Source organism: Hemibagrus wyckioides, linkage group LG08 (genome assembly GCF_019097595.1).
Source record: "Hemibagrus wyckioides isolate EC202008001 linkage group LG08, SWU_Hwy_1.0, whole genome shotgun sequence".
Lineage (NCBI taxonomy): Eukaryota > Metazoa > Chordata > Actinopteri > Siluriformes > Bagridae > Hemibagrus > Hemibagrus wyckioides.
The window spans coordinates 14,938,220-14,955,334 of record NC_080717.1 but is presented as its reverse complement, the minus strand read 5'-3'; the positions used below and the strand labels follow the sequence as shown (position 1 = coordinate 14,955,334).

General features: G+C 39.0%; 2 protein-coding genes across 3 annotated transcripts; one reads left to right on the top strand and one right to left on the bottom strand.

The window, feature by feature from the left end:
* The first annotated feature begins 2,736 nt into the window (after positions 1 to 2,736).
* On the top strand, positions 2,737 to 9,581 carry atp1b4 (ATPase Na+/K+ transporting subunit beta 4). Its single transcript, XM_058396168.1, has 9 exons — positions 2,737 to 2,902; positions 3,192 to 3,267; positions 4,092 to 4,320; positions 5,890 to 6,018; positions 6,776 to 6,889; positions 7,205 to 7,404; positions 7,651 to 7,707; positions 7,869 to 7,961; positions 8,126 to 9,581. Exons 1-9 carry the CDS (start codon positions 2,862 to 2,864, stop codon positions 8,285 to 8,287), a joined length of 1,101 nt encoding a protein of 366 aa, XP_058252151.1. The 5' UTR covers positions 2,737 to 2,861; the 3' UTR covers positions 8,288 to 9,581.
* Positions 9,582 to 10,879: 1,298 nt separating this feature from the next.
* On the bottom strand, positions 10,880 to 16,380 carry lamp2 (lysosomal-associated membrane protein 2). Of its 2 annotated transcripts, none has more exons than XM_058396165.1 (6): positions 16,209 to 16,380; positions 14,062 to 14,681; positions 13,841 to 13,972; positions 13,584 to 13,638; positions 13,294 to 13,464; positions 10,880 to 11,227 (listed from the first exon to the last, which is right to left on the bottom strand). In XM_058396165.1, exons 1-6 carry the CDS (start codon positions 16,249 to 16,251, stop codon positions 11,079 to 11,081), a joined length of 1,170 nt encoding a protein of 389 aa, XP_058252148.1. In that variant the 5' UTR covers positions 16,252 to 16,380; the 3' UTR covers positions 10,880 to 11,078. The 2 variants fall into 2 exon arrangements, with proteins under 2 accessions (XP_058252148.1, XP_058252149.1); XM_058396166.1 differs by lacking the exon at positions 10,880 to 11,227 and adding an exon at positions 11,389 to 13,121 and having other exon boundaries at positions 16,209 to 16,376.
* Positions 16,381 to 17,115: the final 735 nt, after the last annotated feature.

Genomic DNA, 17,115 nt, shown 5'->3' with positions numbered 1-17,115 from the left:
AGTGCGTTTATTATAAGGAATTAATTTCCCACACGATAGAGTCACTTTAAAAAATGTACTCGACACTGACAGGAGTCTAAATTGTCGAGTTATTCTCTTAATAAGAAATTATTTTTTAAAAAATGTATAAAATATTCTTAGACTTATAAGAATTATAGAATGACTTATAGAATATCTTTCTCCTTTTTTCTTTTATTTTTTTAAGTTAAGGTTTCTAACTAAGATGCTGTAGTTTAGCAACAAACAGACAAACAAATAGACATGCTCAATCAGACGAAATACATCAAAATCTTTTATTTATAAACCAAGAAACCATTTCAGTTTGTTTGTGCTTAACTATTAAAAAAAATCAGAAGATAAAGTGTAAATCCAGTCACTGAAGGATGACTGTGTGTGTTTTGTGATTAATAATAAAGGGTTTCTCATACTGTTTTGCAGAGAGCCTCTTTAATCCTAAAAAGAAATTCATTTAGCCCCTAAACACAGGCATATTTTATGAACTATTCCCTTAGTATGCACATTATTTAAGCATTAAATGTGTCCATACACCGATCAGGCACAACATTATGAGCAGTGAGAGGTGAAGTGACTAACACTGATTATCTCCTCATCATGGCACCTATTAGTGGGTGGGATATATTAGGCAGCAAGTGAATATTTTGTCCTCAAAGGTGATGTGTTAGAAGCAGGAAAAATGGGCAAGTGTAAGGATTTGAGCGAGTTTGACAAGAGCCAAATTGTGATGGCTAGACGACTGGATCAGAGCATCTCCAAAACTGCAGCTCTTGTGAGGTGTTCCCGGTCTGTAGTGGTCAGTATCTATCAAAAGTGGACCAAGGAAAGAACAGTGGTCAACAGGGTCATAGGGGGCCAAGGCTCATTGATGCACAAGGGAAATGAAGACTGGCCCATGTGGTCTGATCCAATGAGCTACTGTTGCTGACATTGCTGAAGAAGTTAATGCTGGTTCTTAAAGAAAGATGTCAGAATACACAGTGCATGATGGGTCAGGGCTGTTTTGGCAGCAAAAGGAGGACCAGCACAATATTAGGCAGATGGTCATAATATTATGCCTGATCGGTGTATTTTGCCTTTATATTGCAGCTATGAAGCCTTTTTTACTTTTCACTTACAGAACACATTTTTATTAAAATGGTTATTAGATACTGAATGTTCCTATTGTTATTTTTCTTTTAGGAATTTTATGTATATTAAAATCAATAAACAAATAATTAAAAAAATGGTTATTGGAGTAAAATGACACTGAGCTATTGAGTTTTGGGTTCAGTATCTACTCAATAATTCAGTGTCTCCCAAGCTTGCTTGTTTTTTCCCCCCACTCATTATTTTTTTTTTTTTTATAATTGTTTTGGTTCTTAAACGTATAGTAGAGGATTTCCGACTGTTTTGAAGAAACCTTTTTTTGTACTAAGAACCAAAATTTGCAACAGCAATGCAAAAAAAGAAAGTGCTACACTTCTCTTCACAATTCTGTGAACACACTGTGTTGTCCCTGACTTGGACTCAAAAACTGTGTCCTAGAATGTAGTTTGACAAATGAAACAGTGCTTTGTTTTGTTTAGCAGACTTTAAGACTTTATTTCATTTTGTGCGGCTATTTTGCGGCTGTTTAGCAGTTAAAACGGAATTGACGCAGTAAGCTTGTACAGTTTATACATATTATTAAAGAGCGCCACACAGTGGCCACACATAGTATTGGCTTCTCCAATATGCCTGTGCAGGTCTACAAAACACATTCAGTACCAGTCGCGATTAAACACCACTCTTACTCTTCCGTGTTGAATTAAACACAGACATTTAACCTTGTATAGTCTTAAATCGGTGCATTAATAATATTTACTGACAAAACTGTGCTCTATTTGCAAACAGATTCATACTTTAACAATGTTTATAAATGTATTAGAAAAAGACTATAAAAGGCTAATCAGACTGCCAGTCTGCACACACACACACACACACACACACCAGCCTGCAGTCTGTTGCATTAAGCCAATGCATGCTCTATAGACTTCATCAACAGTCTAGTTTATATGTAGTTTATTTGTAGTCCATTCCTCATTTCGTGAAAGTTTCAGTGTGTGTGTGTGTGTGTGTGTGTGTGTGCGCGCGCAGTCCTACGTGCTTTTCATAAATAAAAACGCGCGAGGAAAAAAAAGAACGAATTTTCCATGACGACATTTCCATTCATGTAAAAAAGAAAAAGAAAAAACAGCGGGTTCACACAAGCTAACAGAGTACAACGTGACTGGGATACAAATATTTAAACCGTTGACATGTAGCACGATTTATTATCATCAACAGGGGCCACAAACTTTTCTCAGTCTCGAATGGGAAGATCCTGGAAGGCTTCCGTGTGCACGATGTGTACTCTATTTGTCCATGCATGACTGGGAAAAGGAGACAGAAATCATTTGAAGGGATCAGTATTGAAATTTCCCCACATGCAAAAAGAATATATCAAGCAAGTTTAAGAACATCTAGATGTTTTGCATGTTTTGGATGGTCAAACCGCGTGTTTAGATGAGGACAGAATCACGCATTAAACACAACGGTCTCATTTCAGACTGAGAGTGCACTGTGCGTGTGCAGAATGCCATATAGAAAACAGAGTGGCCCTTCCTTCAGCCAAAAGGCTCTTCTGGGATTTAGAAAAAAAAAAAAAAAAACCTCCTCCACCTTCTCCATCCCACCCCCCACTTTCCCTCTGCAGTGTAGACCTCATTCACTAGGATGCTGGCCCTGTAGCGGGGAGCTTGTCCGTGTGTCCGCTGTGAGAGGAGAAACTCAATGAAATCTAAGAAGGTTTAATTTGAGCGAAATTATCCCGCCGTTCAGTGTCAATGCGCCGTTTCGGTTTCCAGCGTACAAGAACTACTTTTGGGTACCGTGAAGATTAATTGATCTATTTTTTTTTCTTTGTAAAAAAGTTGTACATTTTGTTTTTTTTTTGTTTTTGCCTCGGCTCAAACTTTATTTTGGTGGACTTAAATATCTCTTAAGACTTTAACTCGTGCTCACTTCCGCTGTGAAAGTTGTAAAGCTTTTTTCCCCCCTCACTTCAAGTCTTTGGCTTGGCCCAAACTTTTTATTTCGGCGGGTTTGAACATCGCGTTAGTGGCTTTGAGCCGCTCGTGTATGTGATTGGTTTAACAAGTGCCTTTGTTCTCCAGCGAAGGGAGCATGGAAGCCGAGAACACTGCGGGCGGAGCTGAGGAGCTGCAGCTCGAACCCTCAGCACCAAAAGCGGTAAGCAAACATCACTCCATCAACATCTGCATCTTTGCCATTTTGGGTCATGAGCAGTGATGGGAAAACGTTCATCCTTTATTTTACGTCGGCGATGAGCCAGATTCTCTTTCTGTGACAGAACACAACAAGCGTGCTTTTTAGATTTACTTTTAATATGTCCTCCCTAACCCCTGTTAAAATAAATCAATTTGATAAGGATAGTTTATAGCACCTTAGTTATTAACATTTATCATTTCTAGATGCTCGAACCTTGTGCTTGACTGATAAGGCAAGAAAGTTAAAAAAAAAGCAAAAAAAAAAAAAAGCCAAAGAATCAAGTTGCTCCATGGGGGTTTGAGGCTCCTTAGCAGTGGTCAGATGGAGGTCTCAGTGTGTGCTGTGACTCTGTTCTGAGAACGAAAGTGCTGAGAACATCTGGACAGAGAATGACCCTGCTCTCCTTTGCAGCTGGGGGGGACATTAACCCCCCATCCTCCCACCCCAATGAGGGTCTTTGGGGTCAGCAGTGCTTCTCTTTTCTGCTTTCAGTTGCATTGACAAGAACGCTGGACTGAGATTGTGAATGAAAATTTCCCACCTTGAAAAGAATGTCTACTCACGTTGCTTTATTACTTAACTGCCTTCTTCACTCTTTCCCCAGTGTTTTAAAGGATATACTTTAGTGCAGGTGCATGTACCAACCGGATGTAGAGTGTCATATTAAGTTGGATTTATAGGGGACATTGATTCTTGTGCTTAACAATTCTGCCCAATGTAAATGAGCTGGTTAATTTGAAACAAAAATATATGTAATTTACTTTGTACTTATATTCTCACATTAGCGTGCTGGGTCAATGCACAAACACTGCCATGGGCTGGCTGAATCCTTGGAAGTTGAACAAGAAGGGCTGGTGGAGCACCAGCCTCTGGAGCAGGATGACCTCAACTTTGAGAGATGGAAGCCCAAGCCAAAGCCCAAGAGGACGCTGCATGAAAAGATAGATGATCTGAAAACATACTGGTGGAACCCTGAAACCAAGGAGTTTATGGGGCGATCAGGAAAGAGCTGGAGTGAGTAGAATGTAGGAGTGCGTGAATGAGTGTGTGAATGTGTTTAATGACCCAAGTGGCAAAACAATGAGCATTTGTTGTAGTGAGTGTGTTTGGAGCTCACCTCCAGATTAAGTTTGGTTTGGAAACAAAAGGCTTTAATTAGCAACATTCTGTCTATGTCTAACAAGCAAAGGCAAGTGAGTGCACAGCTTATTATTCTTGCTCCTTATTTTTGCGTTGGCCTCTGGGTCAGGATGAGACAAGAGGGGGCTTTGAACTATGCCTCTCTCATCCATGCCACTGCACACTCTGCTGGGAAAGCAAGTGCATATGTCACTGTGTGGGTCTGAACTAAGTGTTTACATAGGTGCACAGATAGCTTGGAGAAATCTGGACAAAAACAGACTGCCTGGGGAATGGTTCACGACGGGAGAGCAACTGTCACAATCCGTTTGCTGGCCAGGAATCACATTCCTATTCTCAAAAACCCATCAAGAAAAGAATACACTCTCACGTCCCTAGCTAGAAAAGAACACACTCTCACGTCCCTAGTGCACTATAGCATTGCATTGTGCTTGTCTCCCAGGAACTCTACCGTGCCTATGAAGAAGCTTAAAGCAGACTTTTTTGGCAAGTGTCACTTCCTGTGGAGGTTTGCCGAGACAGTGATGTAGACCCACAGCACACTGAATCCCTGTTGGATTGGCAGACCAAATGAAATGATATTCTCATCACTAAAATGAATAATCACAGGAGCGCTCCTGTCTACTGCCGATATAGTTTAGTATCTTTTAAACCATACTTGACTTAAATAGGCTTCCATTAGCAGAGTGTTACAGGAGCAGATAAAATGGACTGGTCTGGCAAGCTGTGTGAGCAGAGGAGGGGCCCCTCGGCCTGTGATGTGAATCTTGTGAAAGGAGAGTGTAGAAGAGTGTGTAGAGGCCTCACAATGCCAGAGTGGGGTGATCAGGCTCCTTGGAGCCGCTGGTGGCTCTGGACGGTGGCTAAAGAGCGTCACTCTGATGGCAACCGGAGGTTCACTGTGTTCCTGAGTAAGAGGACAGCTGGGAGAATTCTCACTGAGCTTGAACAGAAAGGCCATTGTGGCTCAGGGACACAAGCCTGGCTGCAGTTAGGCTCTGCAAAAATGCCTGTGCAGCAAAAGCCATTTCATTTAGTCTTCGTTTGATCCTGTTCAGACCCTTAATTGGAAATTAAAAATGAACACAATGGCTGCAGTCTGGTTCCATTCACACTCGTTTGCTAAGTATGCAAGTACAGCCAAGTTTCAGACATGCAAGCAGCATGAATGAAAGTAGTGCAGAGTCAGGTAGATGGCTAATTTGGTTAATTCTGTGTCTACATGATTCAGGTGATTGCCTACAAAAAAATAAAACACATTAATCTATCTATCTATCTATCTATCTATCTATCTATCTATCTATCTATCTATCTATCTATCTATCTATCTATCTATCTATCTATCTATCTATCTATCTATCTATCTATCTATCTATCTATCTATATACATACATACATTTTTTTTAACAAGTGTTTTCTTCTGTTGTTTCTGTTTCATTTTAGGCCTCATTCTATTTTTCTACTCTGCGTTATACATTTTCCTGGCAGCCATGTTTGCTGGCTGTATGTGCTGTCTCATGTGGTCCATCAGTCCTTATACCCCGACTTACAATGACCGGGTGATGCCTCCAGGTATAAATCTTACACTTTTAAAATTCTTGAAATCACCATGTGCACACAATTATGACTTGAACTGAAATTCATAGATTATTCAAAAAATGTAACAATTTTTTAGTTTTTTAGTCTTGAACTTCCTTTCCAAATCTACTGGCTGAGTTAAAGTGCAGATATTAAACTTTTTAAAGATTTAATGAGATGAATTAAAATAGAGATTATTATACTTACTTGGAAGTCATTGAACCCTACATTAGGAAGTAGGAAGAAATACATCAAGCCGATATACAAAATATTTATTGTACTTAAGTGACCAATCAAGTGAGCTAATGTATCACTTTATTGACCTCAGAAAGGAAATTCATACCCTACAAATACAGTATCTACAAATAATACACGAAAATAGGCTTATAATGGCTAAATAGATTAGATAATAAAATAAATAACTAAATTATATCTTAATAGTAGTTGATTTGTGATCTTCACTATCATCATTTTGAAAAAAAAAGTCATTTAAAAACTTCTGATTTTGTAGTAACATCAATACATAGAGAAAGGCGATCAAATTAGTATAAATTCATTGCTAATTATCTCCAGTGTTGGAGATATTTATTAGTTAATTTTCCATAATAATAATTGATTCTCTTATGCATGAATAAAAAATCTCAGCAGCTACTAATGTCTTTAATATTTCTGTTTAGATAAAATATTCATATTCTTGAAATTAATTTAATTTCGTTCTTTTTCTCTCTCTCTTTTTTTTTGAAACCGACAGGTATGACAATGTCGCCACATGTAGATGTTGTCCATGGATTTGAAATCCATTTCAATGCTTCGGATCGCAGCTCATGGAAGAAATATGCAAAAGCACTGGAGGCTCAACTTAAACGTAAGTTTTGTCTAAAAGCTGCTTCTGATGGAGTCAAGCTGTTTGCCTTGTCTTCTTTAATGTATGCATATACAAATCTTCCTGCCTGTATGCTATATTTTATTCTGGCATCTTTGCTCAGCTTTAGAGAAACAGTGGAAGGGGAATCCCTTTTGTACGCTAAGCACAGTCACTCTGTGCTACTCAGGCCCCACTTTTGTGCTGATCCTTTAGACTGAGGGGCCTGATAGGGTGTTTAGTCATTGTGTGCTTTATTTAATGCTTCTCTCTCTCTTTTTCATACACCCCCTTACTTCCTGCACTGCATTTCTCCAGCCTATGATGACACAGTTCAGAAAAGGCGTAACATTGAATGCAAACAGGGCACATACTTCATGCAGGACAACCTGGAGGAGAGTGCTGAGAGAAAAGCATGCCAGTTTAAGAGGTCCTCACTGGGGCCATGCTCAGGCATGGAGCAAAAAGACTTTGGCTACGCTAATGCAAAGCCCTGCATCCTCCTCAAAATGAACCGAGTGAGTGCATAATCAAAGTATGACAAAATGAGTTTTAAGAACATGAAAGAAAGGAAGTGAATTAGTATATGCAAGAACTAGACTGATTATAATCATTTCTTGTACTTTGAGCCGAATCTTGTTCTTAAAATTAACTGCTAAAAATGATTCATACAGTTTATCAGTGGGCTGTATGCATTGGAATTAGTTTACCGATCTGATCTATTTAAAACGTGTCTTTTTTTATTCACTGCTACGATCTTATAGATTCTCGGCTATCTACCAGGTCAAGGTACTCCAGTCAATGTGACCTGTGCTGTTAAAGTAAGTAACATATTACTAATATGAAAAGAGTGAGTTGCATTTTTGGTGTGAATGTGTGCATTGTAGCTCATTATGTGTGAAGAGCATGCACTGATTAGTATGCATAGGATCCTAACCTTTAAATGTGAAAAATCTAAAGTTGTACCCTACTGTCTGTCTAGAAAGGGACGCAGGACGAGCTGGGAGATGTCGAATTCTACCCCAAAAATATTTTTGACTTGATGTACTATCCTTATTATGGGAAGCTCAGGCATGTAAGTGAACATGCAGTACTTCCTTAACCGAAACATAAAATCATTTTTGTGCCTTTTCAGCTTTAAATTTAATGAACAATCAGAATGTCCAGAAAAGATTCTTGTGATTATGAATCGATTGGTTTTAATATGTGGTATGATTTTTAACGTCTTGCTGTGTACAGGTAAACTACACTTCTCCTCTGGTGGCTGTTCGCTTTCCCAATATCCAGCTGGACGCTCATCTACATGTGCAATGTAAGCTAAATGGCAAGGGGATAATCAACGATTCACCAACCGACCGCTTCCTCGGTAGTGTGTCTTTTAATCTACAAGTTGGAGCGTAGTGTGGAAGTAGAAATGCAGCGGGGCTAAACAAACTTCTCAGTGCACATTACGGTTAAAATAGTCAAATGTACCGTCTTTACCCATTTTCCTTCCACCGTGTCTTTCACATGTGTTTAGTACATACATGCTTACAAACAAAATGCCCCAGTAGGCTACTAAGAAGAGCAGTATATAATATTTAGAATACTGTAGGAGCATAGTTTTTTGTTTATTTTCATCATACATTAATATTTGCTTCTTTATGTGGGGAAAAAAAAATCACAAATTAAGGTTTTGAGCCAAACTTGTTCAAATGTAGATATACACTGTACAGTAAAGAGGGTCAGTATTGGGTTTCGGGTGAGTTTACTAAAATATCTCTGTCTAAAGTCCATCGTATGTTTGCTTTCTTTTTGTACAAATCAGGAGATGTTTAGCTCTTAAGCCATACAAGCGATTAATTGTTTAACCATCATGTTAATGAATAAAAAAAAAAACAAGAAGCAAAAAACAAAATAGGTGGCTTAATATATCAAGATGTGGAATTATCGGTCAATTGCAAAATTCCAATTATTCTCACGTGACATTATGCACATACACTGTAGACCAAGAAAGTCAAAAAAAAAAATGAAAAAATAAGTCATTCATACAATTGGCAGCCAGTTTGAATCCATTTTAACAGCAAAAGGCTTCTTGTAGATTATTTAGCTTGATTATACTGTATATTCAAGACGATTTTATTCTCTTCAGTTATGTGTTAAACAATTATTCAACCTTGAATGGCTTCAATTTGCAAAAAACAACAACAAAAAAATTAATGTCATTAAATCATGTTATATTTTAACAGATTTCTTTACACATCATAAACTAAACAGATTTTGTCTATTAGTAAATATGTATTTTCCTAAAATGTGGAATGAAGTTTATCAGCTTATATTATACAAAATTATTTTCTTGTTGGATTCACACTGAAACATAATGAAACCCCTTCACGGCATTTCACATGATTCCATATCCAGAATCACACACACACTGCAAACTCATTTGGTGAAAGGTGAAAAATCCTATACTTGTTTGGTTCTCTGTGAGAAGGATATCAACAGTATTATTTATTAATTGTCTTTGCATAATTGACATGGTACAATTAGTTATTAACTGTGATGGCTAGATGGAAGGTGTAAATTCTTTGCTGGTGGTTCTTTGAGCGCAGTGAAAAACAGCACACGAGTGTTTCCACCTCATGTCTTTAAAAAGCACTCCTAATGTTCTAGGCATAAAAAAAATAAAATAAAGATGGACCAGATTTAACCAAAATGAAGTGTGTTTATTTGAGATATCAGGGGGAACAAAATACAACGTGGCAGCAAACACTTGGCTACATAAGCTTTAGAAATTTCCTCCCCTATTTAAAGCTGATGTGTACGATCATTCTAGCTCAGAGCTGTAACTGTAAGGGTCATGTGATACGGGTGGAGTCATCTGGACATGGACCAAAAAGTACTTATGATGCAAAACATAGACCAAGATACCAAAATCAGGCATTTTATTCAAAGTTCATGAAACTTCTTTCAGTGAAGGTAAGGAACAACAAAGTGAAAAGGCACACGATATTTAAGGGGTGACTCTAGGGGTGTTCTTTTTGGAATTTAAAAATCACATTTGATTGACAGGCACAAAAAAAAACAAAAAAACAAAAAAAGGTCCACTGCCAGATGGAGCGAGTATTTAGACTTTATATAAAGCCTATACTGGACAAATCTAGATTCCTCAAGCACTTCTGACTGATTAACACATGATCATCCAACCATAACCTGGGAAGCCAGTAGGTTGAGAATTAAAGTTACAAATACTCACTGCAAATATTAGTGTCCCTTTTTCATACAAATGTGCCAAGTGCGAGAGGTGCCAGATTTTGTTTTTTTAAATATACATCATTAATTTTAACATCCAAATGATCCATGTCCTAGTTGTACAGTAATTAAACTAGTCATTTACATTAAAGGGATGAGCCAAAAAAAAAAAAAAAAAAAAAAAAAATTTAAGCACATGGAAACAGCACAGAACATCATTTAGATCTTTGTTGTGAGAATTTAAAAATAGATAACCTTTTAAAATGTGCCATTTTTCCCCATGCATTTTAAACATTCAGCACAAGGCCAGGGATTAATTTGACAGTATTCGACTCAGCAGAGCTGTAGCAGCTTGGCACACTGCCGCTTCTGAATGGGAAGAAACGTCAGCAAAATAAGTGATTTAACAGGCAGCAAACAAACAAGTGAGGACTTCACAGAAGCAGTAAGTACTTGAGTAGGATAGAGAAGTAAAAGGATTGAAATTAGATAAAGGACAGAGTGGAGAAAGAACAGGTAGCAGAGCACAGGGCAAGCTCAAGGTTATAGGCAAGCGTTGAATATCAAGGGTTTGGGGGCGGAGTTATACAGACTGGTAGCCAGTGTGGCTCTTCCGCTGACCAACCAGGTAAGAGATGAGCACAAGGATGATTAGGAAGCCAAGAGCCACGCCGACAGCAATCGGCACAACAAAGCTTAAATCAGTATCCAGAAAGCACTCCTCCACTGCCGAGGAAAGAAGAGAAAAGTTAAGAGTATTATGGGGGGGGAGATGCAAAAACAAAACAGAAAAAAGTAATAGCAGAGGGCTGGCTTAAGGAGGGAAAATGAGCTCTTCTGTATGTAATCATATACCACACATTAGAATGAGGTTCTCACAGATCTAAGAAAAACTCAAAATTGGGTCCAACATGCATCAGACTGTAGTGTACTGGGAAAGGTTAAACCAAGTGAGAATTAATTAGCTAAACTGTTCATAGCTAGTGACTTTGCTTCTCTGCCGTCCAATAAAATAGGCCACCAAGACAAGGAGGACAAGAACAATGAGGGAGATTCCGACTGCAAGAGGCACGATGAAATTTCCTGCCTCATCAGCCTTGCAATCCTCAGCTGAGAAAGAGAGCATGCATGTGTGAAAAGAGTGATTAACAAAAGGACACCACATTTATAAGACGGGATTATTCTACACTAACACCATAATTTAGACATTTTTAATAATTAAAAAGATTCATAACATGCTATGAAGTCATTTAAAAATAAAAGACAAGCCATTTCAATGACACGGTGCCAGAATTTATTAAATATATTTCACGCCATAGGTCAGAATTCCCTTTATCAAGTTACATTGCAAAAAAAGCAAGCTGAAAATTTGACATGTCTATCCATCTTTATTGATCAACTCCACCTTCATTAAGCAAGGCATGAAATCTGACTGACCAATCTCCAACAAATCCAAACTGATCAGACAGCAACATGTGAATTAGTTTAGCATAGACAGCAGTTTACAGGTCAGAGGTGAGGAAAGAAATTACAGATACAAAATGATTCTTAGCAACACAATCTAATGCAGACCAAAACAGATGGAATGAGCAACATGAAGGCAATCGAGATTTAAAATGCTGTGCTACACTGGAGCTAGACAAGGCATGAACATACACAAGCATTCAAAGGAGACCTTCCACATTTGCTTATGCTTTTGTCATGTATGACAGAGTGCCATAGCATGCAATTTTCAGTGATGCTTTACAAATGTTCCAACCCAAAGATCTAGTTGTACATAAAGTGAAAAAAAAAAAAAAAAAAAAAAAAAGACCTAAATGAAAACCATTTACTTCTAGTCAAAATACTTTGAGAACCTGATCACATGTACTATTTCGGTAGTTATTCCCATACATCAGAAAATTACTATGAACTCTCTTCATTGAAAACCCCCATGCTGTATAAAAATCGCATGTGTCGACACAGCCAGTCAAAGCAGTGCATGCAATTATTACACCCCCCCCCCCTTCACTAAACCCAATGGAAGGAGTGCACCAAGTTTATACTTTAGCAGTTAGTCAACTAGTAGCACTACTACAGAGCTCTGGGTTGGGAAAAAGTCAAACACCACATTAAGAATTGATCCAGCAGCAAAGCCAATTCAGGTGTGCAACAGGCAGCTTGTATTCCTCTCTCCAGTCAGTTTGGTTCTTATATACATATATAGAGCGCAACTGAAACAATGCAATCCCTTTTTAAAACCCTTATTCTATAAGTGATGAGAGCAATTTCTCTGAAAAGGTTACGACGCAGCTATTGAACTGGGCAATTTAACCCCCCACGGCACCAATCATAATCAAACAAACTTAGCTTTAAACTAAATGAACTTCCTTAAATGTTTGTGGTGTGCAATAAGAAGCAAGATATAATTAAATTTAGTTACTGCAGCAGAAGCAAGTGCAAGGTCTACAATAAAGCTATGAAGGAATGGAATTGCCCCATCATTGACCAATCTCCCTAGACTCATAGGGCAAAGTGTCAATTGTCATAGGACTTAAACACTCCAGTTGCAGAAAGTGAAAAAAAGTACTAAAACCTTTCACTTGCTTCCAGTTTAAAGAAAGGGAAGAGATGGGGACACACCAGAAAACAGAACAACAAGTGCACACAGCATCACCAGGGCCTATGATTCTGGATCAGTTGCACAGATCACACTTCAGATTTTAGTGCACAGAATCCAAGGAGCTGCCAATTTAGTCATTACCTTAAACAATGGAAAATTAAAAATGAGGCTCTAGCCAATTGAAAGTTAACAGTTGCAGTGGCCTGGGATCATGTTAGAGAACCTGAATTTATGAAGCATAATTTGTGATTCAGGGAGGTCATTACAGGGTCTGATATCCAACATAGGTCTTTCGTCGACCAATCACGTATGCAATCACTACAATGAGAATCAAGACAGCCAGAGCTGCGCCAACAATGATTGGGATTAAGAGGCTGGTGTCATCCACTGAGCATTCATGGGCTGCAGGCAGAGAGAAGATGAACACAATAAGGCTGCAATTTCACATTACCACAGGAACCAAACATTTAAAAATCACAAACGAGCACAAAACTTGATTAGAATGGGATGTCTATGCACAGTCACAATTTGGACAGTAAGATTTCAATCAATTTTATAAGTGGCCAAATCTTACCTGTGCTGAATTTGTCATTTATGACTCCAAATGGCTGAACCTGGAGCTCAAACGTATTCAAAATAAGAGCATCTGTGATGTTGAAGCTCTGCTCCTTTTTGCACATGTATGAGCTCCCCAATGAAGCCTCCCATAGAGATAAGTTAGTATTGCCATCAGTGAAGTTGGAGCCTGTGAACAAAGGCAGATTTGGGAGGGGGAAGAGGAAGAAAAAAAAGAGAAGAAAAAAAAGTGCAGACAGAGCCACTTGAGGAAAATTCACCAATCGTTGTACAGTGAAAATTACTTACCACTTCCAGTTACCACAGTCAAGCTCAAAGCACTCAAGAAGAATTTGCTTGTTTGCTATAAGAGATCAATAAAAAAGTCAGTAAGATTTGGATGAATCAATGAAACGCCAATATCTTTCCAAATGTCAGGAGCAGTTTATTAAAGGGGTAAGTAAAATGTGAACATGCACTCTGGGGCACCATGCAAGGTTTACAAAATCATGAGCAAATGTAAACTGATCCAGATCAGTTTTGTTTCATATAAACATTATACTTACATTAGTAAAGATGAACTGGATGTTAATTTCATCTGATATCAGTGTAAGTGCAGAATCACTGCCATTGTCCCCACAAGTTCCGTTGGTCTTGGTCACATTTGGGTTTAGATTTATTGTCTGAAAGCTGTCTCCCTGAATGGATACAATAAACATGGTGATATTTAAAAATAAAAAAAAGTCATATTCATAAAAACACTTAACAGCACCTTATATGCACATACCATTCTATAGCTAAACTGCAAACCCATCTTTGCCATCAGACATGCAGAGGCGTTCTGCTCAGCCCGGACAACATAATCGCCGACTTCAGGCATTGGTGGGGTTGTAGGAGCAGGAGGGGAAGCTGTTGTAGCATTGGTGGGCCGAGTTGTTGGAAGAGCCGTTGTAGTATTGGTGGATTGGGTTGTAGGATGAGCCGTTGTAGTATTGGTGGATTGGGTTGTTGGAAGAGCCGTTGTAGTATTGGTGGGCTGGGTTGTTGGAAGAGCCGTTGTAGTATTGGTGGGCTGGGTTGTTGGAAGAGCCGTTGTAGTATTGGTGGGCTGGGTTGTTGGAAGAGCCGTTGTAGTATTGGTGGGCTGGGTTGTAGGAAGAGCCGTTGTAGTATTGGTGGGCTGGGTTGTAGAAGGAGCCATTTCAACATCAGTGGGCTGAGGGGTAGGTGCAACAGTTGTAGCATCACTCCTGTCTGGAGCAGGGGTGGTCTCTGTTACAGCATTGGTAGAACCTCCTGTTGAAGATGGGATTGTAGGTGTAGGGGTCTCCTCCCAAATTGGCTTATCAGTGGGAAATATGAAGCTCTTGGAAGGTGTTGACAGAAGCACATCAGCCTGCCCAAGAACTACAATAAAGCAGAGAAATTTAGGTATTTCATGAACTTCCAGTTCAGTCACACACACTGCCCATATTCAGATGGTCAGGTGTAACATACTTGTGCTTGATTCACTCTCAGAGGAACTGTTTTCTGCTTGAAACAAAAGGTAGAAATACCAAACCAAACATGGGCAGATCTATTAAAATACTATTTAAAACCAGCTCTTGAATAAGGACCATTGATTTCTGAAGATCGGGGAGTTGTTACCTCCTGAGACAACCTACCTGGCATTGATATTCAGACGACCTTAAGGACCTTGATTAGTAGAATCAGGTGCTTTAGATTAAGACAAGAACCATGATTGGCAGTAAAACTGATCTCATGATTTGGGTCCGCTAAACTAGGTCATGAACTCCTCGGTACAAAACAAAAAGGTACAGAGGGCAGAGTCAGACCTAAACCTGAAGCTCCCACCTTGGCAGCAGTGGAGGAGCACATTTTTAGCCTGGAAAGATTGGTTTAGTGTTTCATGTAGCACAGTGGGGCAAAGATTAGGGTTAGGTGATTAAGAGGTCAGGCTTATTATCACCACCACCCCTTGCATTTTAGGTTCTGCAACAAGGGCCATCTCAGAAATTTAGCACTTCTCATGCTGACAGAACTCATTAGTATCTCATGAGTCTGAGGAACTTAGCTAGACTCCAGCCTGCCAGAATAAAGAACCCCCTCAGCCTGTGAAACCACTTCCTTATGGCAAAATCATGTCTTGTTCCTTCAATACATAAGTTATTTTCCATTCCTGATGCTTTGTCAGCCGGCAAAGAAACAGGAGTGATATTTCAGAGTTGGCCAAGTTGTCAGCAAACTACAGTGCATTTTACAGGCAGTAAAGTAGACACCATGAAGCTCACGTCCAGGTGATTGGAGCTCAGCCTGACACTAAAAGCCTGTTCGCAATATAATGATTAGCTTGAGGTATTTTACAGGGGAGTCTCGTATGACAAGCGCTGCTGGTCACATGATGAAGAAAAGGTGCAGCGGTCACATGCTCATTAAAAAGGTAACACCTTAACGAAGCTGCAATCAACTTAAATTACCACAAGGCACGTCATTCCACCGAGTTAAAATCTAAAGTTTCTGACGCGGTAGTAGAAGCATAATCTCTACTAAAAAAATTGAACAGGGATTTCACGGTCTTCAGAAAAACATTATTTTTTTTACAGATGAAGTCTCGAGACTAGAGAGCTAGCTCGAGGAGACCGTTACTTAACTAGCGAGCCATCAAAATGCGTCAGAGACTTCAGCTAGCAAACCTAACAGCTCTCTGCAAGTGTAAACCACCTCGCAAGGACTTAGGAAGTGTTGTTTATACGGTTCAGTAAGATAAATAATTAAAAAAAAACACACACCAAAACAGTAACAAACGGTGAGTTACCTGCTTTTAACCAAGGGATGCTGTTCGGCTTAGCCAGCGTTAGCATCCGGGCCTTAAATTTGGGCAAATAAAAAAAAAAGTTGCTATAATGGCGCACTCAATTTAAAAGGTGTACTTACCGCACAAAGGAAGCAAAATGAACAGGCAAAAACAGCGAAACATGTCCACGGTTACTTCCCCACACAGCTCCCAGAAAACCGAGACTCCAACGTACGTGAAACAATAAGAGTAGAGCCTGAGTGAGCGGGTGGAACAGGCGGTATTAAAGGCTCTGACAATCAGCCCAGCTGATAGGAAGTCACATGACAGGCGAGCTGCACCACAGTGTTGCCATGCCTCATAAGAACCCCCACAGGCGGGGATTTTTTTTTTAAGTCTTTGTGTCAAGTTTGACTGTAGAAATCTTATTTCTTCTTTAAGTCAAGACATATAAAAGGAAAGGCGATTGTCTCGGCTCAGCTCATCTATACTGGCATTTCTTTCCAGAATACAGACTACAACAAAACAGTTACAGGAACATAAAGTGCACATGATGTACAGAGGCACCATACAAAACAACAACGACGACAGGAAACTATTTCACACAAGTGTGGGAAAACATACTGAGCAAGAGTGCGTTTGTATAAAAATATGTGCAATACAAAATGATCAAATATGATACTGAACATGTATTGTAGTGCAAGTAGTGCTAAAATGACTAAAAGAGGGTGACTATTTGAACAGTAAGATATAAGATCTAAGATATAAGATAAGATGCAAAAAAACCCCAAAAACTATATCAGAGAAATGAAGTCTGCAGATACATTAAGAAGCTCAGTGTAGTGAGGTATGGAAAATTGGTGTTATCATGGCCTGAGGAAAGAAGCTGTCCCGGGGCTGCGGTGAAGCTACACAAGTGTTTAGGAGTCATGATGAGAGACTGGGCTTTGGTATTGCATCTGCATGTATTTTTTACACACACACATGTATGTATATATATATATATATATATATATATATGTATATGTATGTATATGTATGTATGTG